Source organism: Mobula hypostoma, chromosome 25 (genome assembly GCF_963921235.1).
Source record: "Mobula hypostoma chromosome 25, sMobHyp1.1, whole genome shotgun sequence".
Taxonomy (NCBI): domain Eukaryota; kingdom Metazoa; phylum Chordata; class Chondrichthyes; order Myliobatiformes; family Myliobatidae; genus Mobula; species Mobula hypostoma.
Window position 1 is genome coordinate 25,207,125 of NC_086121.1, and position 24,878 is coordinate 25,232,002.

Here is a 24,878-nt window from a genome sequence, read left to right on the forward strand (position 1 = left end):
TTATATGTAGTTTCTCGTAAGTTCCATTGTAATATTTTCCCTGCAAACGCCTGCAAAAAAATGGATCTCAAGGTAGTATATGGTAACATATATGTACTTCGACAGTTCACTTTGAACTTTGCTTCAACTACCTGTTCCATTTACTCACTGTCCTCTGATTGAAAAAGTTGCCCTCAAGCCCCTTCTAAATATTTTCCCTGTTTCTCTAAACCCTTGCCCTCTAGTTTTGGACTCCTCCCCCCGAGGAAAAAGCTGTTACCACCCACTTTATCTATGCCTCCCATAATTTTTGTAACATTGTCCCTCATTCTTCTGCATTCCAAAGAATAAAGATCTTGCCTGGCCAGTCTCTCCCGATACCTAATCCCAGCAATGTCCTCATAAACCTTCTCTGCACTCTTTCCAGTTTAACTATGTTGTTTCTCTAATAGGACAACGGAACTTGTACTCAGAACTCCAAGTGTAGCCTCACCAGTGACTTCTCCAACAGCAGCATAATGTCCCAGCTCCTATTGTCAGTGCCCTGACTGATGTCCGGTATGCTGAATGTCCTTTTCACCACCCCGTCTACCTGTGATGCTGCTTTCAATGAGCTTTGCACTTGTGCTCCTACCTCCCTCCATCCCACTCCACTTCCTATCTTTAGTCATGCAAGCCCTCCAGGCGTGGCGTCCTGCAGGGAAGGGCGGAGGGAGCCCAGCGCACTCCTCCATTGGAAATCCCGTCCAGTCACACTTCTCGTGTTCTGCTCTGGCCGAGGTCGGCAAGCTGAGCACAGAGCGGGGCAGCACAGCGGCACAGCGGCAGCTCCAGATCAAATCTAATCAAATTCGAGTCTCATTATCGTTCAACCAGACACGAATAAAGCCGAACAAGACAGTGTTCCTCTGGGGCCAAGATGCAGGACGTACACAACAATAGACAGCAAGCACACGTATAGTCACGCAAAAAAAAATAGATAAAGACCAAGTCCAGCGACCCGGGTTCGATCCCTACCTCAGCTGCTGTCTGTGTGAAGTTTACACATCTTCCCAGCGACCAGGTGGGATTCCCTCCCATGTTCCAAAGGGGTGCCAGCTGGTAGGGGCATTCAGGAGCTCGTGTGGAAGACTAAATTAGTGAGGGAAAGAGATTGGTGGTGTTTCTTTGTGAGCCAGCATGAAATCAGTGGGCCGAATGGCCTCCTTTTATGTTGTAAGGAACTATGAGAACATTATATTATCACCATCAATGACAGGAGCAACATTTAGACAATGGGTAGTCATTTTCCTAATCACTGTTGTCACACTTGTAGCAATAAGACAGCCTGCCTCGTTACTTAGCCACTCTGCTTCTAGATTATGCAGATTTTCCAAGCATCATCATGGCTTCCACAATGTCTGTAAGAGGCTGCTGCGAGAGAGTCTTATTAGATAGCGTGGACGTGCAGAGGATGTTTCGGATAGTGGGAGAGTCCTGGACCAGGGGGCACAGTCTCAGAATATTGGCAACAACATCTCCTCTATAATCACCATCCCGGATAACTTCACTCTCCTCAGCACTGAACACAGCCTATGGGTTCACTTTCAAGGATTCTACAACTCACGTTCTCAGTATTATTTATTTATCTATCTATTTATTTTATTGTTTTTCTTTGTATTTCCACAGTTTGCCTTCTTTTGCATATCTGTTGCTTGTCAGTCTTTGTGTGTGGTTTTTCATTCTTTCTATTGTATTTCTTTGATCAACTGAATGCCTGCAAGAAGATGCATTTCAGAGTAGTGTATGGTGACTGATATGGACTGCGGTAATAAATTTACTTTGAACTTTGAACTTTAGAACAGAGATGAGGAGAAGTTTCTTTAGGCAGAGGCTGGTGAATCTGCGGAATTCATTGCCACAGGCGGCTGTGGAGGCCGAGTCACTTAAAGTGGATGTTGATACTTACTTAATTAGTAAGAGCATCAAAGGTTATGGGGAAAAGGCTGGAGAATGGGGTTTAGAGGAAATATAAATCAGCCATAATCAAATGGCGGAACAGAGTTAATGGACTAATTGGCCTAACTTTTGTCTTTTGGTCTTATGGGTAGGATTCAACCATCAAATTTAGAGCCGCACCCTTGGTACTGCAAATACCCGATTCTGTAACGCTGATGTTACCATCCAAAATGTCACCATAAAGTTGCCACCCAAAGGGTCTCTCTTCCTCACTGTACACAGACCTTTCACTGTACAGTAACAGCACTGTGCTGTTGCGTTGTTCCCACAGGAACTGCGTGCTAGGAACGAAGCAGCCCAGGACCTGGTGGCCAGTCTGAGGAAGCACTTGGCCGACAGTGAGAGTGAGCGCCGGGCGTTGGAGCAGCAGATCCTAAAGCTCCGGGAGGAGACCGAGGACCTGCTGAGGGCCAAGGATGACGCCAAGCGCAACGCCAATCGCTTCCGCTCTTCCGCTGACCTGCTGGGAAGGTGAGAGCACGTGAGATGCCGCTGATCCAATTCATCCCCACCCAATAGCAATGTCCTCTCGCTGCTGTTGGGACCTCTGCTGTGATGAAGCTCCCCCCACAAAACTTGTTACACTTTAGATATTTTTCCCTGCCCCTCTATTTGAACCGAACCAAGTCACAACCCGAAAATAGTAAAGCATCATCGTCAGAGATTCAGACAACGCAGGAGCAGGCCTTTCGGCCCTCAATGTCTTTGCTGCCCAGCAAGTACTTATCTCTAGAGATCCCATTTAATCAGAATTTAGTCTGTAGCTACCGTGCCTCCCTCAGTCTTTCAAGTGCTCCTCCAGATGTTATGTCAGCATTGTGAGCAGTATTTATCGTCAACAACAGGAATTCTGCAGATGCTGGAAATTCAAGCAACACACATCAAAGTTGCTGGTGAACGCAGCAGGCCAGGCAGCATCTCTAGGAAGAGATACAGTCGACGTTTCACACCGAGACCCTTCGTCAGGACTAACTGAAGGAAGAGTTAGTAAGAGATTTGAAAGTGGGACGGGGAGGGGGAGATCCAAAATGATAGGAGAAGACAGGAGGGGGAGGGATGGAGCCAAGAGCTGGACAGGTGATTGGCAAAAGGGATACGAGAGGATCATGGGACAGGAGGTCCGGGGAGAAGGAAAAGGGGGAGGGGGGAAAAGCCCAGAGGATGGGCAAGGGGTATAGTGAGAGGGACAGAGGGAGAAAAAGGTGAGAGAGAGAAAGAATGTGTGCATAAAAATGAGTAACAGATGGGGTACGAGGGGGAGGTGGGGCCTTAGCGGAAGTTAGAGAAGTCGATGTTCATGCCATCAGGTTGGAGGCTACCCAGACGGAATATAAGGTGTTGTTCCTCCAACCTGAGTGTGGCTTTATCTTTACAGTAGAGGAGGCCGTGGATAGATGTGTCAGAATGGGAATGGGACGTGGAATTAAAATGTGTGGCCACTGGGAGATCCTGCTTTCTCTGGCGGATAGAGTATTTATCGCCACTTAGAATTGTGTTTCTTTATCTTAGGGGACAATCGTACACTCGCTAAACTGTTTTTGTTGCCATTCTGAAACTTAATATTTTCTTCACATTTAAATCTTACGTTTATTTTATTTATTGTTTGTTTATTTATCGGGATACCCTTCTGGCCCTTCGAGCTGCACCATCCAGTAACCCCCCCAATTTAATCCTGGCCTAACCACAGGACAATATACAATGACCAATTAACCTTATTAATCTTCGGACTGTGGGAGGAAACCCACGCTGTCACGGGGAGCGCGTGCAAACTCCCCACAGGCAGCGCCGGGAATTGAACCCGGGTCGCTAGCGCTGTAAAGCGTTGTGCTGACCGCTACGCTACCATGCTGCCCGTTATTTTGATATTCAAAACGAAGCCTGTAAAACAGCAATGGACTGAGTGTGGGCAGCACGATCGCAGAGCAGTTAGCGTGATGTTATTACAGTGCCAACGGCCCAGGTTCGATTCCTGTTGCTATCTGTACGTTCTCCCCGTGAACGCGTGCGTTTCCTCCGGTTCCCTCCCACAGTCCAAAGACGTGCAGGTTAACAGGTTAAGTGATCACAAGGCTGTAATTGGTGACGTGGGCTCGTTTGCTCGGAAGGAACAGTTACCATGCTGAGTCTCCAAATTAAAAATAAATTAAACTTTAGTTGACCCACCTGAAAAGCCAGCAGCAAGTAAGTTTAGTGATCGTTGCCCTCTCCTCCCCGCGCTGGCAGTGAGAAGTCGAGCTTGGAGAAGTCCCTTCAGTGTCTGCAGCTGCAGACTGAGACGGTGCAGCAGGAGAACGAGAGGCTGCAGCTGGCCAAAGGCGAACTGCAGAGGCAGCGAGACAACCTGGAGGACGAGAAGGAGGACATCCTGAAGGACAAGGAGAGGGCGCAGAAGGAAGTCGACCGAGGGTGAGTCGTACTCACTGTTCCAGAATTGAGGGGCGTAAGAGGTAGAAGTGCGATCAGTCCATTCTGCTCCTAGTAATTGTTCCACCATTCAATATTTTAACATCAGCACCATTGCATTAACCCCATATTTCTTAGTTCCCTTAAATATCCCAAACTCTTTCATTCTCTAACCCGAACATACTCAGAGACTGGCCTCCACTTGGGCAGAGAATTCCAAAGGTTCACAAAACTCGGGGTGAAGAGATTACTTTTCATTTATTCCTTTATTTTGAGACTGCGATCCCCGATTCTACACTCCCCAGCAAGGGAAACCTGTTGTAACGGTTTAATGCGTTTCAATCTATGTCAAGAGCATAGGTCCAATGTTGTTAATGGACATCGCCATACCTATCTCTTTCAAAATCTTGGGATGCAGTTCACCGTACCTCGGGGATTTAACTGCAAAGAGTGGACTAATTGGGTGTGGTTGGTCGGACTTGAACGAGCAGACCTGCCCTGCATCATTGGGCAGATACGGTGTTGAAACTGTACTGGGATCGCTTGGCTGGAGTTAAGAGAACTGAACTGTTGTCTGGTCCCATACTTTAGCTTTCAAATATTTCTCAGTATTAGATGGGGTAAATTGACTTGGCTAGAGAATATTTATATGCAGTAGTGGGGTTCTCAGGAGAAATCCAAAAAGGAACATCTATTTGCCACATCTTGCTGAACGTGGTTTGTATGTTTTACCTTTTCCTCAGCACTTAAACGCTGGGCTTCCCCAATTATATTCTCTGTAAAATTTCTCCTGTCTCAATATATGAGGAGCCACACATTAATTTTTTTGCTTATTCTTATGTTTTTACCTGATGTGGTTTTTACATGTCTCTTTTTATGTTTCCTGGTGGATTCCTCTCATATTCAAGTTTCACGCTCCTCATCGTTATCTTTACATTCTGAAATTGTCCAATCCTCAAATTTGTTGCCAGTTCTGGCAACATTATCAGCCTTTTCCTTTCATCTAATACGACCCTCAATTTCCCTTTTAGCTGCATATGAAGTACTCGTACTATGAGCTTTTGTGTCTATAGTGTACTTGTGTTGTTTGGGTCTATTTTGTATTCTTTAAACGCTACTGTCTCTGGGATTAAATGTTCCTGAATGTTTGTATAAATTTCTCCCGTCAGCTACAAGCTGATTGAGCAGCTGGAAGGAAAGAACTCGAGTGTGAAAAAGGAGCTGGTGCAGGTTAAGGAGGCATTGAAGCAAGCTTCGTTGGACAGGGAGGTTCTGGAGAACGAGAAGGCTGAAACTAAAGAGGCACTGTCCAAGGTAAGCTTCGAACATGAGGCAGGATGCACAAGCAACTCGTGATTATACACAAAACTCTGTTTTATTTTCCAACGTTCATTAGAAAAATATAAACAAAGTATACAAGAAAGGTAAGGAGGGAGAAGAAGATGGCGGCGCGCGGCCGTTCCAAATGATATCGTACGTGCACAATCCGGATTTGATGGAGACAGCTGTGAGAAGCGCAGAGGAACATCTGGAGAAACTTCTGAAATGCCCGCTTCGCTGCCGCTGCTACTGTGCAATCAAGAACCTCCAGAGATGTAGGCCCCAAGTCCTTGGCTTTGCGTATCGCCTGTTGCTGGGGCCGGGGTCGGGGTCGAAATGCTCGGCAGAGATGGTGCTCGGTGCTCGGTGTCAAATAGGTGGTCGGAGGCTCGGAGTTTTTGGACGGACTCGGAGTCGGACTGTGGTCGGATGCTTCCAGGATGCTGCATCGGCAAGTTGGCGGCACTGGAGGTTCACCGTCTGCGTGAGATGATGGGACTTTCAAGAGACTTTGAGACTTTTACCCTGCCATGGTCTGTTCTTATCAAATTACGGTATGGCTTTGCACTGTTGTAACTATATGTTATAATTATGTGGTTTTTGTTAGTTTTTAAGTTGGTTTGTCATGTGTTTTTGGTGATATCATTCTGGAAAAGCATTTTATCATTTCTTAATGCATGCTTTACTAAATGACAATAAAAGAGGACTGCGTGTCCTCATAATCATAATTAGAATAGGATTAAAACTTCAGGCTTTTGTACCTCCTGCCTGATGGTAGCTATGAGAAGATGGAATGGCCCAGATGGTGGAGATTTTTAATGATAGGTGGTGCCTTTTGAGGAGGTATCTAATGCTGATACCTCCAGTGATGGGAAAGGATCTGCCTGTGTTGTGTTGGGCTGAGTTCCCTACTCTCTGCTGCTTCTTCTATTACTGTGCGTTCAGTTTTCTGTATCGATCAGAGATATTCGCCTGTTTTGTAGAGTCAGGCCAAGTGTAAAGCTGGGGGGGGGGGGAATGTTCAGCTTTGAAGGTGAGTTGGTTTTAATATTAATGGAATTGTTTGCTCCCACTAAGGTGCAGAATACCAGTGCGGAGATGGAGGTGACCCTGAGCAAGCTGAGGACGGAGCAAGCCTCTCTGCGGGATTCTCTGTCCAAGATGAGTGCCTTCAATGAGGGGCTGGCCCAGGACAAGGTGCAACTGAACAAGATCATCCTGGTGGTAATAAAACCATTCAGTTTTCAAGCTCCTCTCGCCTTGACCCACACACCCTTGTCTCCCCTCCCTTCGGTGTTGGGGTACACTTCGACTGGAACTGGTAGCTCACTTCGTTAAAAAGGCCAATTGTTGTTCTTCTACGACTCACACATACAATTTGCCGGAGAAACTAAACAGGTCAGGTAGCCTTTATGGAGGGAAATGACCGGTTGCTTTTTCCGACTGAGATCCTTCAGTGAGTCCTGATGAAAGGCTTGGCTCAAAATGTCGACTGTTTATCTCTCTCCATAGATGCTGCCTGACCTGCTGAGTTCCTCTGGCATTTTGTGTCTGTTGCTCCAGTTTTCCAGCATCTGCAGAATCTCTTGTGTTTATTCCTTGTGACTCAGCCTTGAGAGAGAAAGTGTGGGTGCTGGTGCTAGTTGTCCAAGCTTTTGTCAGGACGCTGGAGCAGGGATCCAATCGCAGACCCAGTACTGCGCACACAGTGATATTAATTGAGTAACAAATCCCGAGGTGCAAACGAAGTCGGCGTCGAAGTTCAGGCAGAGATCAAAACATCCAGAGAAACCCAAAAACCAGAATCGGGAAACAGGCAGAGTCGATATCCAGACGGACAGAGTACAGATACGAATGCTGGAAAGGCTCAGGAAAACTCACTGGCACAATCTGGCAACAAACAGGTGAAAACACAGGACTGAAATACACTGAGCAATAAACAGAGAGGCAGATGATAGGTGGAGCACAATGAGACACAGGTGGCAGCAAAACAGGTAATAGTGAGAAACAGGTGAGAGACGGAGTACTCAGTAATACAGGGCTGGAGTAGAGCAGGACCGGGGACAGGAGCACATGGGGCACGAAACAAACAAGAACACATGGCAATACAAAACCACAGACTGACGGCTAGGGGGAAAACAGACAAAAAGACAAAGTTCAGCTGGAGGTACTGACAGCTTTTTATGCAGAGCCTTGCTTGCCCTTCCCTTCCTAATGTTCCGAACAGAACCTGCAGCCCTTTGCCACAGTACAGCGCACTCATCTCCATCCAACGTGTTGGGACATTGGCCCTTTCTTGGGCTGCATGGTTCCTGACTCTCACATTGAGCAGAGCAGACAGGCGATGCACTGTTCTTTTAGTCGTGCCCAAGGGTTCCTAACCTGGGGACCACAGACCCATCAGTTAACGGTAAGGCTCTGTGGCATGGAAAAACGGTAGGGAACCCCTGCCGTAGGCTGATTTGTGAGCAAGTTCACGTCGAGTTTAGATTCGGGTCAAGTCCACCTCGAGGATAGATTCAGGTCAAGTTCAGTTTATTGTAGTGTGATGAGGCACAAATACAGTGAAGAACTGACTAGTTGGAACATTGCAAGCACCACTCAGTATGTAAATGATACATGACATTATAACCGTACAGTGGAGAAATAACAGGGAGACCTTAATGAAATTAAAAAAAGCATACAGACAATCAAAATGCACGTCTGCGATAGTGCAGAGGCAGCCCGCAGTGTTCCATTGCTGACGTAGGGTTAATGTCGTGCGGGGAGGTCTGAGAATTTGGTGGTGGTAGGAAAGCAGCTGTTCCTGAACCTGGTGGTGTGGTAGGTCTGTACTCCCGCCTGATGGTAGCAGTGAGCGGTGAGGATCCTCGACGATGGATGAGGCATCTGGAGTACTCTGCACAGTACTGGATCGCTTATCTGAAGAATGATGTTTATGCACAGGAAGCAGTTCAGAGAAGGATTATTATCGATTAATATGTGAGTTGGTGGCATTGCCTTACATTGAAAGGGCTGGATAGTTTGGCTTATATGCACAGGTGTGTAGAAAAATGAGGGGATTTGATTGAAACATTTATCCTGTTTTTCTGTGATATCACTCTGGAGGAACATCGTATCATTTCTTAATGCATGCATGCATTTCTAAATGACAATAAACGAGGACTGAGTGTTCTCATAATCTAAGATCTTGACTGGGTGGGTGTGGAGAGGATGTTTCCTCTTCTGGGAGGATCTAGAACAAGAGTCACTGTTCAAAAATAGAGTGTCACCCATCTAAGACAAAAATGAGGCATTTTTTTCCTCATGGCTCGTGAGTAACTGGAATCATCTTCCTCAAAGGTCAGTGGAAGCAGTATCTTCGAATATTGTGAAGGCAGGTTTAAATAGAATGTTGGAGAGGTGGTGTGATACAGCTTGGAATCAGGCTCTTTGGCTCAATGGGCTGTGCTAACTATCAACCATCCATTTTACACGAATCCCATTTTCATCAGCACCTGACGAAGGGTCTCGGCCTGAAACGTCGACTGCACCTCTTCCTATAGATGCTGCCTGGCCTGCTGCGTTCACCAGCAACTTTGATGTGTGTTGCTTCATCAGCACCTCCAGGTTCTACCACTCGCCTACGCACCAGTGCAATTTACACCCTCTGATTTGGTAGTCATAGTGAGAGCATGCAAACTCCACACAGACAGCAATTGAAGCCAGGCCTCTGGTGCTGTGGGCAGCGGCTTCTCTAACTGTGCCACTGTCGTGTTCGGATTGGAAGCAGGTTTAATATCATCAGCATATCTCGTGAAATTTGCTATTTTTGCTGCAGCAGAACCTTGCACAATAATAAAAGCAATGAATTACATTATATATGAAGTCTGGTTCTGCCTCTGTGTGTGTATATATATATATATAATGTGTCTGTGTATAGATAGTTAAATAAGTTGTGAGGTAGTGTTCATGGGTTCAATGTCCATTCAGAAATCTGTTGGCAGAGGGGAAGAAGCTGTTCCTGAATCATTGAGTGTGTGTCTTCAGGCTCCTGTACCTCCTTCCTGATGGTAGCAATGAGAAGAGGGCATGCCCTGGGTGATGATGGATGCTACCATTTTGAGGCATCGCTCTTTGAAATTGTTCTGGATGCTGGAGAGGCTGGTGCCCATGATGGAGATGACTGAGTTCACAACTTTCTGCAGCTTCTTTCGATCCAGTGCAGTTCCCCCCCCACCCACCCCCATACCAAATGGTGATGCAGCCAGTTAGAACATTCTCCATGGTACATCTGTAGAAATTTGCGAGTGCACAACAAATCTCCTCAAACTCCTAATGAAACACTGTATGGCCGCTGTTGTGCCTTCTTTGTAGCTGCATCAATACGTTGGGCTCAAGATAGATCCTCAAAGAAGTTGACACCCAGGAACTTGAAATTGCTCACCCTTTCCACTTCTGATCCCTCTGAGGACTGGTGTGTGTTCCTTTGTCTTGCCCTTCCTGAAGTCCACAATTAGTTCTTTGGCCTTACTGATGTTGAGTGCAAGGTTGTTGCTGTGATTTCACTCAACCAGCTGATCCTTCTCGCTCCTGAATGGCTTCTCGTCACCTTCTGAAATTCTGCTGACAATAGTTGTGTTGTCAGCAAATTCATAGATGGCACTTGAGCTGTGCCCAGCCATGCAGTCATGGGTGTAGAGAGAGTAGAGCAGTGGGCTAAGCACACATCCTTGAGGTGTGCCAGCGTTGATTGCGAGCGAGGTGGAGATGCTATTTCCAATCTGCACAGACTGTGGCGTAAGTCAAGGATCAAGTTGCAGAGGGAAGTACAAAGGCCCAGGTTTTGGAGCTTTTTGGTCAGAACTGTAGGAATGATTGTGTTAAGCGCTGAGCTGAAGTCAATAAACAGCATCCAGACATAAGTATTAGTATTAGTAACCTTCCATCCAACGGTTATGCAGGGCGGGTACATGGGAAGATAGATCTGATGTTGCAGCCAGATCAGTCATGGTCTTATTAAGCACCGGGAGGTTTGAGAGGCTACTCTTGCTCTTCGTTGGTAGGCTTGCAACTCTTGTGTACTTGCAGCTGGAGGATGAGAAGATGATGCTGCTTGCTCAGAAGAAGGAAGTGGAGCAGGAGAAGACCTCAATCCGGGATGAGCTGGTCCGCCTGGAGCAAGAGAAGCTAGACCTCCACAACGAGCGCCACAGCCTGGACCACAGCCTGCAGATGATGGAGCAGAGCCGCGAGAACCTGGAGCAGGATCTGAAGACCTGCCAGCAGGAGAAGGGAGAACTGCAGGAACAACTGGGACAGGTAGAGGAACTGCTAAAGTACGTTCTAACATTGCAGAACCATTGGCAAAGGTTACACTTAACCTGCTGAATACACAGCGAGAGTTACAAACCAAAAGCCATTTAGCTGTTCACAAAATTCCGATAAACCTGCCTACTCCAAGTTTTTGTGATCACAATAGCGGTGGAGGAACTCAGCAAGTCAGGCAGCATCTATGGAGGGAAATGAACTGTCAATGTTTCAGACCAATAATCCTTCATCTGGCCTCATGAAGTCCTGATGAAGGATCTTGACTGAAACATCGACTGTTTATTCTCCTTCATAGACACCATCCGACCTGCTGAGTTCCTTTAGCAGCTTGTGTGTGTTGCTCAGGATTTTCTGCATCTGTAGAATCCCTTGTGTACGTGATGGTAGACGAGCCCGTCTTCTAGACTAAAGCATGCTGTACCCTTATTGATGCCCAACACGTTTTTATTTTTGCATCTTTTAAATGTTACGCAATAAAGTTGTAAATATCCTTGTTAACCAGTGAGTTTAGAGTGAGCGTAGGAAGCAAGGTTCTGGTTGTTGAAGGAGAAATGGGAAGTAGTGAGTTGATTGGCAGTGTGTAAACTTCCATCGAGTTGGAAAGGATTGCAGCAAATATTGAGCCAGATGCCAAAGCATAGGCACTTTTGGAATGGTAGGATATTGGATCATCAGAGTTGGACTCTTATCACTTATACTAAATGAACAGCAAAACTACATGTCAAAGTAGCCTTATCCTGCTAAGTAATCAGCCCAGACTGCTGGACAACAAGTCTCGCCTGCTGAATAATCAGAGTCACACGTCCCCTGCTAAATAATAGGTTAGGTGAGTGGGCAAATTCATGGCAGATGCAAATTAATGTGGATAAATGTGAGGTTATCCACTTTGGTGGCAAGAACAGGAAAATGGATTATTATCTGAACAGTGGCCAATTAGGGGAGGTGCAACGAGACCTGGGTGTCATTGTACACCAGTCATTGAAAGTGGGCATGCAGGTACAGCAGGCGGTGAAAAAGGCGAATGGTATGCTGGCATTCATAGCAAGAGGATTCGAGTACAGGAGCAGGGAAGTACTACTGCAGTTGTACAAGGCCTTGGTGAGACCACACCTGGGGTATTGTGTGCAATTTTGGTCCCCTAATCTGAGGAAAGACATTCCTGCCATAGAGGGGGTACAAAGAAGGTTCACCAGATTGATTCCTGGGATGGCAGGACTTTCATATGAAGAAAGCCTGGATCGACTAGGCTTATACTCGCTGGAATTTAGAAGGTTGAGGGGGGATCTCATTGAAACATATAAAATTCTAAAGGGATTGGACAGGCTAGATGCAGGAAGATTGTTCCCGATGTTGGGGAAGTCCAGAACGAGGGGTCACAGTTTAAGGATAAAGGGGAAGCCTTTTAGGACCGAGATGAGGAAAAACTTCTTCACACAGAGAGTGGTGAATCTGTGGAATTCTCTGCCACAGGAAACAGTTGAGGCCAGTTCATTGGCTATATTTAAGAGGGAGTTAGATATGGCCCTTGTCGCTAAAGGGATCAGGGGTATTGAGAGAAGGCTGGTACAGGGTTCTGAATTGGATGATCAGCCATGATCATACTGAATGGCGGTGCAGGCTCGAAGGGCCGAATGGCCTACTCCTGCACCTATTTTCTATGTTTCTATGTTTCTATAATATGCAAGTAACCCTTACCCTGCTAAGTAGAACCGGTTATGCCTGCGAGATGAATGACTGAACTGCCCCACTGTGTTCGCACAGGTGACTCGACAGAAGAACAGCGTGAGCGAGGAGCTGGTGCAGGCGCGCCACGAGATCGAGCGGCACAACGAGGCGCTGCTTCGCGTGGCCAAAGAGAAGGAGGAGCTGACCAGGCTGAAGGCGAGCCTCGAGGTCCAGCTCACCGCGTCAGAGCGCGAGAACAGGGCACTGGCAGATGAAGGAGCGGGTCTCAGGTGTGTACAAACACCGGGCAGGGGGACAGCGGTGACGAGAACATGCCCTTCAGCTGTTCGGGGGGAAAGAAAATACGGCACACGTGACCCCGTAAAGCTGTCTAACGTGCTCCAGGCCTCTCCGTGTGGTGCTTTGGAAACATCCCACCACATATCCAACACTCCCAATTGTAATGGTGTGCCGGCAGCTGCACTATAACGATGACAGAAGTACTCTACAACCCACTGTAATGTTCCCCGATGTAATTTAGACCCCTCGGCGTATCCTTGACCACTGCGTGTAATGGAACCCCTGCGCTGTTGGGTCATCGGCGAACCGGACGATTTGAATACCCGGGTGTTTGGCCGTGCAGTCACGTGTGGGCAGAGTGTACGGCATTGGGCTCACCCCACAGCCCTGGGGGGCACCCGTGTTGGGGATGATGGGGAGGGGGGAGCTGTTTGTCCCACTCCCATCAAGGAGGAGGCAGGACTAACGGACTCAAACGGTTCCTTTCCCCAAGTAGTGAGGCTGATCAACACCTCCACTCCATGCCCCCAACCACCACTACTTCATTAATTCCTGTCTGTCACCTCATGTACACTTGTCTGTCACCTCATGTACACTTGTCTGTCACCTCATGTACACTTGTCTGTAACTAGCATCACTCTGTGGACAGATAATCAATCTATCTATACACACACACACATTCTCCCTCAAACTCTCCATTCTCTCTCGAACTCTCCGTTCCCCCTCGCACCCTCCATTCTCCCTCGCTCCCGCATTCCCCCTCACTCCCTCCCGCTCCCCCCGCCTCGCTCTGTCTGACCACCTCTCTTGTCTTGCCAGGTCTGAGAAGGAGGCCCTGGAGACGACGCTGTTTGACACCAGGCAATGGCTGACTATGCTGGAGACGCAAAAGGAACAGGCTGAAGGCGAGAATCAGACGCTACTCCTGGCCAAAGAGGCTCTGCAAGGTAAGGCAAACAGAAGTACAGTAAACCCTGGTCCTCCTGCACAAAACTAAGTCTATGGCAATCCCTCCTCTTCCTTAAAAGTTCCCTGTTCTACAAAGGTGTTTTTAACAGCTCAGTACAAGTGAAGCATTGCAGAGGGCAGGAAAGTGGACTGGCTATCCTTTTTCTAAGCTGCAGGTTCAACCATTAAAGTTCAGCTTCAGTCCCGGTAGATGTGCAATTCTACGATCATGACCTCGAGCCTCCAACACGTGTTGTCTCAGCAGGCTAGTGAACCAAGAAGCTCTGCTTACTTTGCAGCGACTCCCCACACCTAGGCGGACACAAGACCACACTGGGCTGAGAGCAGACCCCAACTCTCCTTTGAAGTCCACTTATCCCAGGCTCACTGTCCGAACAGTTCATTAGAATTGGCTGGAGTCAGTGTGTTCACGAGGGGGAGAGAACTGGGGGTGAACTTCCCTGACCCACTCTTTGTGTCAGTGAGATGTCAGGAGCTACAGCGTCTCTAAATTCCCCGTCCCGCGGCACTGCCTTGTCTCGCACCTTCAATCCCGTTGCACAACTCAGTGCATTCCGTTTGCCCTCCAGCTGAAAGTAACCGTATACAGAAGGAAATAGAGGTGGAGACGACCAAGTGGGAACGAGACAAAGAACTTCTCGCTCAGAAACTCTCCCAGGCCCAGCGGGAAGCGCAGGTTGCCCTGAAAAACGAGCAGACAGCCCACGAGGAAGACGTGGACCGCCTGCAGCAAGAGAAGGTAATGGGGGGAGCATCTGTGGGTCAGGGTGTGATAGGAACTTCTGGGGCCACTGCCTTTAGATAGCCCCCAATTATGCAGGAGATGTTCAGTAGCTCGAACTAACCCCTCCAAACATAAACTGGAGCTTGTTCAGGGACAGACCCAGAACAGCTGTGCTTGCTAGGTCCTGTGGTATCTGACTGGGCACCGCCATGATGTGACAGGCCACAGACCAAGGATTTATTTATTTTTAATTTTATATAATTTTTATTTGCACAGATTGTCTTTTCTGCATATTGATTGTCAGTCTTTATGTATAGTTTTTCATAAATTCTATTGTTTTTCTTTATTTCCCAGTGAATGCCCGCAAGAAAATGAATCTCGAGGTAGTATATGGTAACATTTACATACTTCGGAAAAAAATATATTTTGACCTTTTTCTTTGAGCTCCTGGCCCCAGTTTACAAACATAAAGCAGATAATACACAAGAGGAAAGGAAGGTTTTGCTGCCTTCCGATGCCATCTTCAGCCTTGTGAGGACAACCTGGCACCAAAGTGCTGTGGGTTGTAGAAGTCAGCATTTTCAGGAAAGAACCAGAGGGGCTGGAGATCTGTGCCGAGGTGTGGCAGCAGAGGATCCTTTGGAGGTGTCGTGGTCCCTAACCTGAGACTGCTGTGGCCATTTCTTTGTTGCAGGAGTCCTTGCGTTTGGGGCTGGAGGAGGAACGAGAGGAACTGCTGCACCAGCTGAAGCAGGAGCGCGAGGAGCTGTGCGCTCGGTTTGAAGCCGAGAGAGAAGAACTCAGTGAGGAGATCACCGCCCTGCAACAGGAGCGAGATGAGGCTCTGTTGCTGGCTGAGAATGAGAAGCAGCAGGTAGGGAGGGAGATGGGGACCAGAGACTCTAAAATGTCGCTTTTCCATCCAACAGCTCTCTCCCTCTGTCTGTCCAGTTCACAGGCTCTCTCTGCTTTCCCAGTCCACAGACTCTGTCTGTCCAGTCCACAGACTCTCCTTGTCTGTCCAGTCCACAGACTCTCTCTGTCTGTCCAGTCCACAGGCTCTCTCTGCTTGCCCAGTCCACAGACTCTGTCTGTCCAGTCCACAGACTCTCCTTGTCTGTCCAGTCCACAGGCTCTGTCTGTCCAGTCCACAGACTCTGTCTGTCCAGTCCACAGACTCTCTCTGTCTGTCCAGTACACAGACTCTTTCTGTCTGCCCAGTCCACAGGCTCTGTCTGTCTGCCCAGCTCCTCCCTTTATATCTTCTTTTTTGACCCTTTCATCATCTGGGGTTTCAATCCAGCCAGTGGAAGGTGTCCCCTCTTGCTACTGTACCTACTGAACTTGACCTTGGCTTTTCACTTAGTCCTCTGGTAGTTTTATGATTTGCACTGAGGAGCCATGCAACCTTATTGTGATCCTCTGACCTCTGGAGATGGGGATATCGTAGCTGGGCACTATTGTGGTTTCAGTCATTCAAGTTCAATAGCAACACTCCCTCAAGTGAGATTTGAACTACTTTCCTTTGTAATGAAGAACATTTCCCTGAATATCAGCAAAGCAAGAGAACTGGTTATTGACTTCAGAAAGGGGGAAGTGCACATGCTGCTGTTTACATCAATGGTGTTGAATGAGAACTTCAAGTTCCTAGGACTCAATATCACCATTAGTTGCCCTGATCTATACATGTTGACACCATGACCAAGAAAGCTTACCAGCACCTCTGGAGGCTAAAGAAATGTGGGACGTCCTCTTTGACCCTGATGATTTTTTATCGATGCACCATAGAGAGCGTCCTGTCCGGATGCGTCACAGTGTGCTATGTCATCCTGTCCGGATGCGTCACGGTGTGGTATGTCATCCTGTCCGGATGCGTCACAGTGTGCTACGTCGTCCTGTCCGGATGCGTCACGGCGTGCTACGTCGTCCTGTCCGGATGCATCACGGCGTGCTACGTTGTCCTGTCCGGATGCGTCACGGCGTGGTATGTCGAGTGCTATGTCGTCCTGTCCGGATGCATCACGGTGTGGTATGTCGTCCTGTCCGGATGCGTCACGGCGTGGTATGTCGAGTGCTATGTCGTCCTGTCCGGATGCGTCACGGCGTGGTATGTCGTCCTGTCTGGATGCGTCACGGTGTGGTACGTCGTCCTGTCCGGATGCGTCACGGCGTGCTATGTCATCCTGTCCGGATGTGTCACGGCGTGGTATGTCATCCTGTCCGGATGCGTCACGGTGTGGTACGTCGTCCTGTCCGGATGCGTCACGGCGTGCTATGTCGTCCTGTCCGGATGCGTCACGGCGTGCTATGTCGTCCTGTCCGGATGCGTCACGGCGTGGTATGTCGTCCTGTCCGGATGCGTCACAGCGTGGTATGTCATCCTGTCCGATGCGTCACGGTGTGCTATGGCAGCTGCTCTGTCCGTTTTTGCCAGGAGCAACAGAGAGTTGTGGACGCAGCTCAGGCACGTCCTGGAAGCCAGCCTCCCCTCCTTAGACTTTGTGCACACTTCTCGCTGCCTTGGTAAGGCAGCCAGCATAATCAAAGACCCCACCCACCCCAGACAGCCGCTCCCCCGCCCTCCCGTCAGGTAGAAGGTACGAAAGCTTGAAAGCATACACCAGCTGGCTCAAGGAAAGCTTTTACACCGCTGTTATCAGACTATTGAATGGCTCCCTAGTATAATAAGATGGTCTCTTGACCTCCCTATCTACTTTATTATTATGGCCTTGTGCTTATCGTCTACTTGCACTGCACCCAATAACTATAACATTTGATTCTGAGCTCTGTTACAGTTTTGCCTTGTACCAGCTCAATACATGGTCTAAGGAAGAAGGAGTCAATTTTAGAAAACCTAGCTCGCTTATTTTTCAACATAGTCCCCTCCTACATGTACACACTTAGTCCAATGGTCGTGGAGCATACGGATCCCTTCTTTGTAGAAGTGGTCCACAGCAGGGGTGATTGATAAGTTCGTGGCCTAGGGTAGAAGGAGATGAGTTATTAACTTCAAATTTTTTGCATTATCACTCAAAGGGTTGAACTGCGTGTGCAAGTAAACGAGAGCGTCTTGGACCTCCAGGTGGTCCACAGCAGGGGCGATTGTTAAGTTCGTGGCCTTAGGTAGAAGGAAATGAGTTAGACAGCGCTTGTTACATGCACGTGCAGTTCAACTCTGAGTGAAAATGCAGAAAGTTTGAAGTTAATAACTCATTTCCTTCTGCCATAGGCCACGAACTTATCAATCACCCCTGCTGTGGACCACCTTCTGGAGGTCTGAGATGCCGACTTCTACAAAGAAGGGATCCGTATGCTCCACGGCCGCTGGACTAAGCGTGTAAATGTAGGAAAAATAAATGTGCTTGGTTTTCTAAAGTTACCAATCACCCCTCATACACTGCTGCAATGAATTCATCTGTATGAATGGTATGTGACAATAGTAAACCAATTTAAATGCTCCCAGATAGAAGAAGCCTACTTTCTATTTGTTCCTGCTCTTGCCCCACCCCAGGAGAGCACCCCAGCTGCACCAGTATGACCATCTCTATCTCTCATGTCAGTGCTGACCTACCTTGTCCTGTTAGTTCATGTCCATTACCACCCGGGTAGAAACTGTCCATCTGCTTCAGTTCAGAATCTCTAAGCCAGCCTATGTCCCATCAACGAGGATGGGATAATTAGCGTAGAAAGTCTAGTCATTAACCCATTTTAATACATGCATTTCTAAATGACAATAAACGAGGATTGAGTGTCTTCATAATCTATTCTAATCTAATCTAATTGTGCCCACCATGTATCCTGCTTCTTACTGGTTGCTCGGAGCTTCTCGGTATTATTTCTTATGACTAAATCAAATTGCTCTTCCACAGGCCTTATCCTTGAAGGAGTCGGAGAAGGCCATTCTCTCGGAGAAGCTCACCAGCGCTCAGCGGGAGCTTGGAAATGTTTCAATGGACATGGAGCAACTGAGGCGAGACGCCAACAGCCGGCACGAGCAGGACCGGGTGCGTGTGATGCTTTGCCACTCCGGCATCTGGGTTTGGCCCATGGACGACGTGATGCTTAATGCTGGCAAGGTTTAGGGCGGCAAAGCTGATGGCTTTACAGCATTGGTTAAGAGTGTGTGAGCAGGCCCAGTACCCAATTTGGGTTCAGAGGAGCGACTCAAAACGGAGGGAGCAAATGTATAATCAGGCACCTTGTTCCACACTGACAGAAGTGTTAGAATGCTCCTGGACTTATTGCCACTCTTACTCTCACTAGTAAGTGCATGCAGACTCAAAGGAAGACAGACAGACAGATACACCAGACATCCCACCCTGCAAAAACTCATTTCAGGGAGGTAGCACCATCAATTTGCGGGAGACTCCCGGAACTTCCAGGAGAGGTGGGATGTCTGCAATAGAGTAGCTCCTTAGCAGCTGGCCAGCTAGTTTAAATAACGTTAGCTATGCTAATGAACGAATGACACCTGTTAAACTCACCTCAACATGTCTTTTACAGTCTTAACCCACCATGGGCAATAGAAAAGTCACTGTTGCAAACAGTGCAGCGAGCAACACTGTCATTATTTTGACCCCTGTTAGGCAGGGGTACACTTTAGTGTAGTTCGGGGTGACATACGTTTTATATATTTCTTGGAACACTCTGCCATGGCGCGCTCTCTCTGTCTCTCGTCACTCGCGCGCTCTCAAGTGCGCTCGCTTGCTTTCTCTCTCGCTTGCTCTCTCACTCGCGCGCTCTCTCTCTCTCGCTTGCTCTCTCTTGCTCTCTCACTCGCGCGCTCTCGCTTGCTTTCGTGGTCGCTCGCGTGCTCTTTCTTGCTTTTCTCTCGCTCGCTCTCAGAAAAATTGATTTCCGTGATATTGTATATAATTTGCGGGCATCAGGGAGCCACTATCAATATGCGGGAGACTCCCGGAACTTCCGGGAGAGGTGGGATGTCTGGACACACACACACACACACACACTCTCACTCTCACACTACACTCCTGCAGGGACAACACACAGTCCTCTAGGAATAGACTTGAGGAATTCATGATGTTGCATGGGACAAAACAGTTGAATCTTATTGACTAGGTGGCCAGTACAATGAGTGGGCAAATGGACTGTAATAAAAGCTGTATGTGTAGGTGAAATTTCTCTAAACCTCCCAGAGATTTACCTTGATCAAGAACTTACCCTGGGAAGGGAATTGTCCAATTTATTGTTCTGTCTTTGTGGTGAGGCCAAGAGTGGCACTTGACTTGTGTTTGGCTCTTGGAAGGCAAAGTGCAGTAAGGCTGAAGACATTCCTGGTATCTTTGGGAAGGACGATTATGGATTCTGTGTCTCTTGGAGAGATGATTTTTTTAAATTGAAGTGTTGGGTGTAGAGTTCTATCTCGCTGTGAGAAGGCCAAGCCTGATCATTGTCCTCTGTTTCAACCTTCATCTCCCAACCTCTAAACCGCTCTGTTCACTCCGGCAGAACCAAATTAATAATTTGACTTCAGAGTTGAAGAATTTCCATGCCCGGTTTGAGGAAACTGTCAGTATCCACGAGCAAGAGATGAAGACCCAGAATGAGCAGTTCAAGGACCTGATGAGACAGCGAGAAGCTACACTCCGAGAGGTTGGTAGCAGTAAAGAAACACATCAGCTTCGTAAAAATCTGAGTAGGTCCAACTAGCTTCTCCACTCAAAATGTGTTTGCAGCATTGGCTGGAGAATTTTAAAGCAGGAAGTTTAAAATTCTCCAGCCAATGCTGCAAACACATTTTGACCCATTTGGCCCCTTTCTACGTTAAATGACCTGTCCACTTCTCATTCCAACAGCCTCCCCTTGTTCCCTTCAGCGTTAAATGTCTTTGTCAATTTACACTTTAAAAGCTATTTGGAATTCTGGTTTCATCATTGTTTCTGCAAGAAGGCCATATCTAACAACTCCCTTTTCAAAGAGATCTCCAATACACTTTGTTCTGTTAAACTTAATGTCTCTAATAAACTGATTCCCTCTCCACTATTAGTTTACCACTTTTAATTCAAGTCCTTTGTAATGTTGGACATGTTTTTGTTACAAGGAACCCCATTCTCTTTCATCTCTTCTAATTGCAGCCTCCCATTCCTGAGATGATACTTAATTTACTTTTTATGCCTTTTTATTAAAAGCTTTATAAAATTATTTCTCATTTAATTTATATATTTATTTCCAAAGCGCTTTTGGCTTCAGCTTTGTCTTGGTGTCTTTCTTCTCTTTATCTGACCATCATAATGATCTATATTTAATTGTAATTTAAGCCTATCTATCAAATCCACTAACTAATGATAATTCCCGTTGTAGTTGTGGGTGGCCTTCTTCACAGCTGTTTCCAACTTTAGTGTTTCTGATATTCTGCTTTATGTCCAAGACCAGATTATTATGTACACATAAAAAGCAGAGTAATAGACCTAATATGATAATTAAAGTTCAAAGTACAAAGTAAATTTATTATCAAAGTACATATATGTCAAAGGATTCACAATTGGAGGCCATAATATAAATAACATCAGATATGCTAATGACATCATACTCAGAAACAAAACTTCAAGAACTACTCACTATCGTGGCAGCAGAAAGTAATCGCAGAGGCCTTTCAATCAACACCAAGAAGACAGAAAGCATGGTCATCTCCAGAGAGACAAACATCCCACAATGTGAGATCAAGATCGGAAATACAAACATCAAACAAGTCAACAAATTCAAATATCTTGGCAGCCTAATAACAAGTAACGGCAGGTGCGACACAGATATCAAACACAGAATAGCAATGCGGAAGAAGCTTTCCAAAAAATGAAGACCATATTAACAGACAGAAAGATGAGCACGTATACTAAAAACAGAATACTGCAGTGCTGCATTTATTCTATCATTCACTTATGGAAGTGAATGCTGGACCATTTCCCCAGCATGGAAAAGAGACTAGAAGCAGCTGAATTATGGTCCTACAGGAGAATGTTAAAAGTATCACGGACCACACACACATCAAATGAAGAAGTTCTTAGAAGAGCCCAAGCAGTTCGATCACTCATACCAACAATAAGAGAAAGACAACTCAGATTCCTAGGACACATCATTTGGAAAGATGAACTAGAAAAACCCATACTCTCTGGAACGACTGAGGGGAGCAAACCTAGAGGAAGACCTCGGCTTATGTACATCAAAAGCATAGCCAGGTGGCTACACATCGAGGAAATGGAAGTCATCCAAAAAACGAAGGATAGATCTATATGGAAAACCATGGTTACCAAAGTCCGCATCGGATATGGTACCCAGACAGACAGACAGACATATATGTCACCGTGTACAACTCTGAGATTCATTTTCTTGTGGAAATACTGAATAATAGAACAAAAACCAAAATGGAATCGGTGAAAAACCATACAAACTTGGGCATTCAACCAGTCTGCAAAAGATAACAAACTGCAAGTACAAAAAGAAAGAAATAATAATAATAAATAAATAAGCAATAAATATCAAGAACTTGAGATGAAGAGTCCTGGAAAGTGAGACCATAGGTTGTGAGAACATTTCAGTGAAGGGGCAAGTGAAGTTGCGTGAAGTTATCCACTCCCTTTTCTTGCTCTAATTCTCTCTTTAATACTGTCCGCCTTCATTTCAGCAACATTTGGTAAACCTATCTCCATTTTCCTTTGCCAGCAAGCGGGTGATCAGAGACTTAGGAATTGATTCCAGCTGGATAATGCATCAATTTCTAAGGCTAATTCTTGTTTTTTTTTAAATAGAGAATCGCCTGCACTTACACAGGCCATGAAACACTCTGCAGACAATGTCATCTGTGTTGTAACATAGTTAACAGGCTTCTTCAATGATGAACTACGTAGACTTCGTGCTGTGAGCTCCATGAGGCAGTTCTGCCAGTGATGAATGTTCCCAGTTGAGGCAATCCTTGAGAAAGAAGCAAAATAGTTGTATTTTTTTTGGCTAGGATGCACTTACAGTGTAGTTAACCCGTGGTGTATAGAGTAAATACTAATTTGCCTTTTCAGGTGGAGGAGTTAAAGACGCAGCTTCAGGTAGCTGAAGACGCTCGCGACAGCATCCGGCGTGACCTGATTGAAGCTCACCGTAGGATCCGGGAACAGCAGGAGACCCAGGAGGTCCAGCGTAAAGAAATCCTGGACTTGAAACGCTCGGTAATGGATGAAGTGAAGGAGAAGGAGGCACTGCAACAATCAAATGAGGAGCTTAGGTTCAACATCAAGAAAACAGAGAGTGAAAGAATCAGGTACAGAACTGAACTGGTGACTAAGTGCTTCCAGTTGGAATATAAATAAGAAATACAAATACAGTACGTTTCCCTCTAGCTCCAGCTATGCCCTGGATGCATCACATGGACCTAGGGGTTTGGCTCCATGGGTACCAGCAACTACTCATGCCTTGTAGCAGAGGGCTGCCAGTGTCTTTGCAACTTTGCCCTTCAGAGAGGGAAGTAAACCATAAATGTCTTTTGCAGCTGTTACTGAGGAAGTTTCTGTGTTACTGTGTCTTCCAGTCTGAAACGAGCCAACGAGGAGAAGGAACAGAGGATCTCTGTTCTGGAAGAGGCAAAAGCAAACTTTGAGAAAGAATCAGCAGATCTTCGGGCGAGCCTCCGCGAAGTTGAGAAATCCCGCCTGGAAGCGCGTCGAGAGCTTCAGGACTTGCATCGACAGGTAACTTAGGAAAAGGGACGAGGAAACTTCATTGTGTGTAACTTGAGTTTAGAACACCTTTATCTGAAAGGCTGAGATAGAGTGGTTATGGAGAGGATGTTTCAAATAGTGGGAGAGTCTAGGACTAGAAAGCACAGCCTCAGAATAGGAGGACGTCCCGTTAGAACAGAGATGAGGAGAAATTTTTTTAGCCAGAAGGTGGTGAATCTGTGGAATTCATTACCACAGATGGCTGTGGAAGCCAAGTCATTTCAAACAGATTTGACAGGTTCTTGAGTAGAGAGATCATCAAAGGTTATTGGGAAAAGGCAGAAGAAGAGGTTGAGAAGGAAAATAGATCAGCCAGGATGGAATGGTGGAGAAGATCGATGGGCTGAATGGCCTAAATCTGCTCCTGTGTCTTATGACAAAACTCTCAGATAAAAGGACCATTTAGAACATAGAAAGTAGGAGAGTACAGAACAGAAACAGGCCATTCGGCCCACAACGTTGTGCTGAATCAGCTAAAAATCAAATTAAGAACACCTAAAAATTAACCTCTCCTACCTACACTATGTCCACACTTAACGTTTCTTAAAAGCCTCTAATGTATTTGCCTTTATCATCATACCAGGCAGTGCATTCCAGACATCTGTAACTCTCTGAGTAAAAAACTTACCCCTCACACCCCCCCTTGAACCTACCCTCTCTCAGCTTCAATGCATGCCCTCTGGTATTAGACATTTCAACCCTGGGAAACAGATACTCTCTGTCCACTCTGTCTGTGCCTCTCATAATCTTGTAAACCTCTATCAGATCTCCCCTCAGCTTCTGGCGCTCCAGAGAAAACAACCCAAGTTTATCCAGCCTTTTGAGAGAGCATATGCCCTCTAAGCTAGGCAGCATCCTGGTAAACCTCTTCCACACCCTCTCCAAAGGCTCCTATCCTATCCAACCAGAACTGTATGCAATATTCCAAAAGTGGTCTAACCAGCGTTCTATAAAGTTGCAACATAACCTCCTGACCTTTGAGCTCAATGCCTTGACTAATAAAAGCACGCATTCCATAAGCCTTCTTAACCACCTTATCGATCTGTGTATCCACTTTCATGGAGCTATGAACTTGGATCCCAAGATCTCTCCGCTCGGCAACACTGTTAAGGACCTTGTCCCTTATAGCAAACTGCCCCTTGCATTTGCCCTACCGAGGTGCATTGGACTCAAAAGCCACTTAAGAGCCCATAAGTAGATCAACAGAACGAAGACCGTCATCCTCGACCCCGAGGGATAGCCATGACGACCAAAGGGCAACAGCTCACATTTATCTGGGTTACATCCCATCTGCCATTTCTCAGCCCGTATCTGCAACTGATCTGTATCGTGCTGTATTGATAATGACTGGATCACCCGTCTCGTGAAGACACCGCCCAGAGGAAAACAACGGCAAACCTCTTCGGTAGAAAAGTTTGCCAAGAACAACCATGGTCAACCGTGACCGCCTACATCGTACGGCGTGGCACATGATGATGATGATTATA

At 46.7% G+C, this 24,878-nt stretch overlaps 1 protein-coding gene across 1 annotated transcript in view; it reads left to right on the plus strand.

Moving 5' to 3' along the window:
* The window catches only part of LOC134337800 (rootletin-like), a 130,922-nt gene that overhangs the window by 49,396 nt on the left and 56,648 nt on the right, over nt 1-24,878 (plus strand). Inside the window, exons 13-25 of the mRNA XM_063033052.1 lie at nt 2,249-2,448; nt 4,201-4,383; nt 5,550-5,694; nt 6,778-6,924; nt 10,771-11,001; nt 12,772-12,965; nt 13,795-13,922; nt 14,514-14,683; nt 15,363-15,542; nt 18,538-18,672; nt 20,138-20,281; nt 22,696-22,934; nt 23,202-23,361. Of these exons, the coding sequence (XP_062889122.1) occupies nt 2,249-2,448; nt 4,201-4,383; nt 5,550-5,694; nt 6,778-6,924; nt 10,771-11,001; nt 12,772-12,965; nt 13,795-13,922; nt 14,514-14,683; nt 15,363-15,542; nt 18,538-18,672; nt 20,138-20,281; nt 22,696-22,934; nt 23,202-23,361 (2,256 nt within the window). The remainder of the gene's footprint in view (nt 1-2,248; nt 2,449-4,200; nt 4,384-5,549; nt 5,695-6,777; nt 6,925-10,770; nt 11,002-12,771; nt 12,966-13,794; nt 13,923-14,513; nt 14,684-15,362; nt 15,543-18,537; nt 18,673-20,137; nt 20,282-22,695; nt 22,935-23,201; nt 23,362-24,878) is intronic.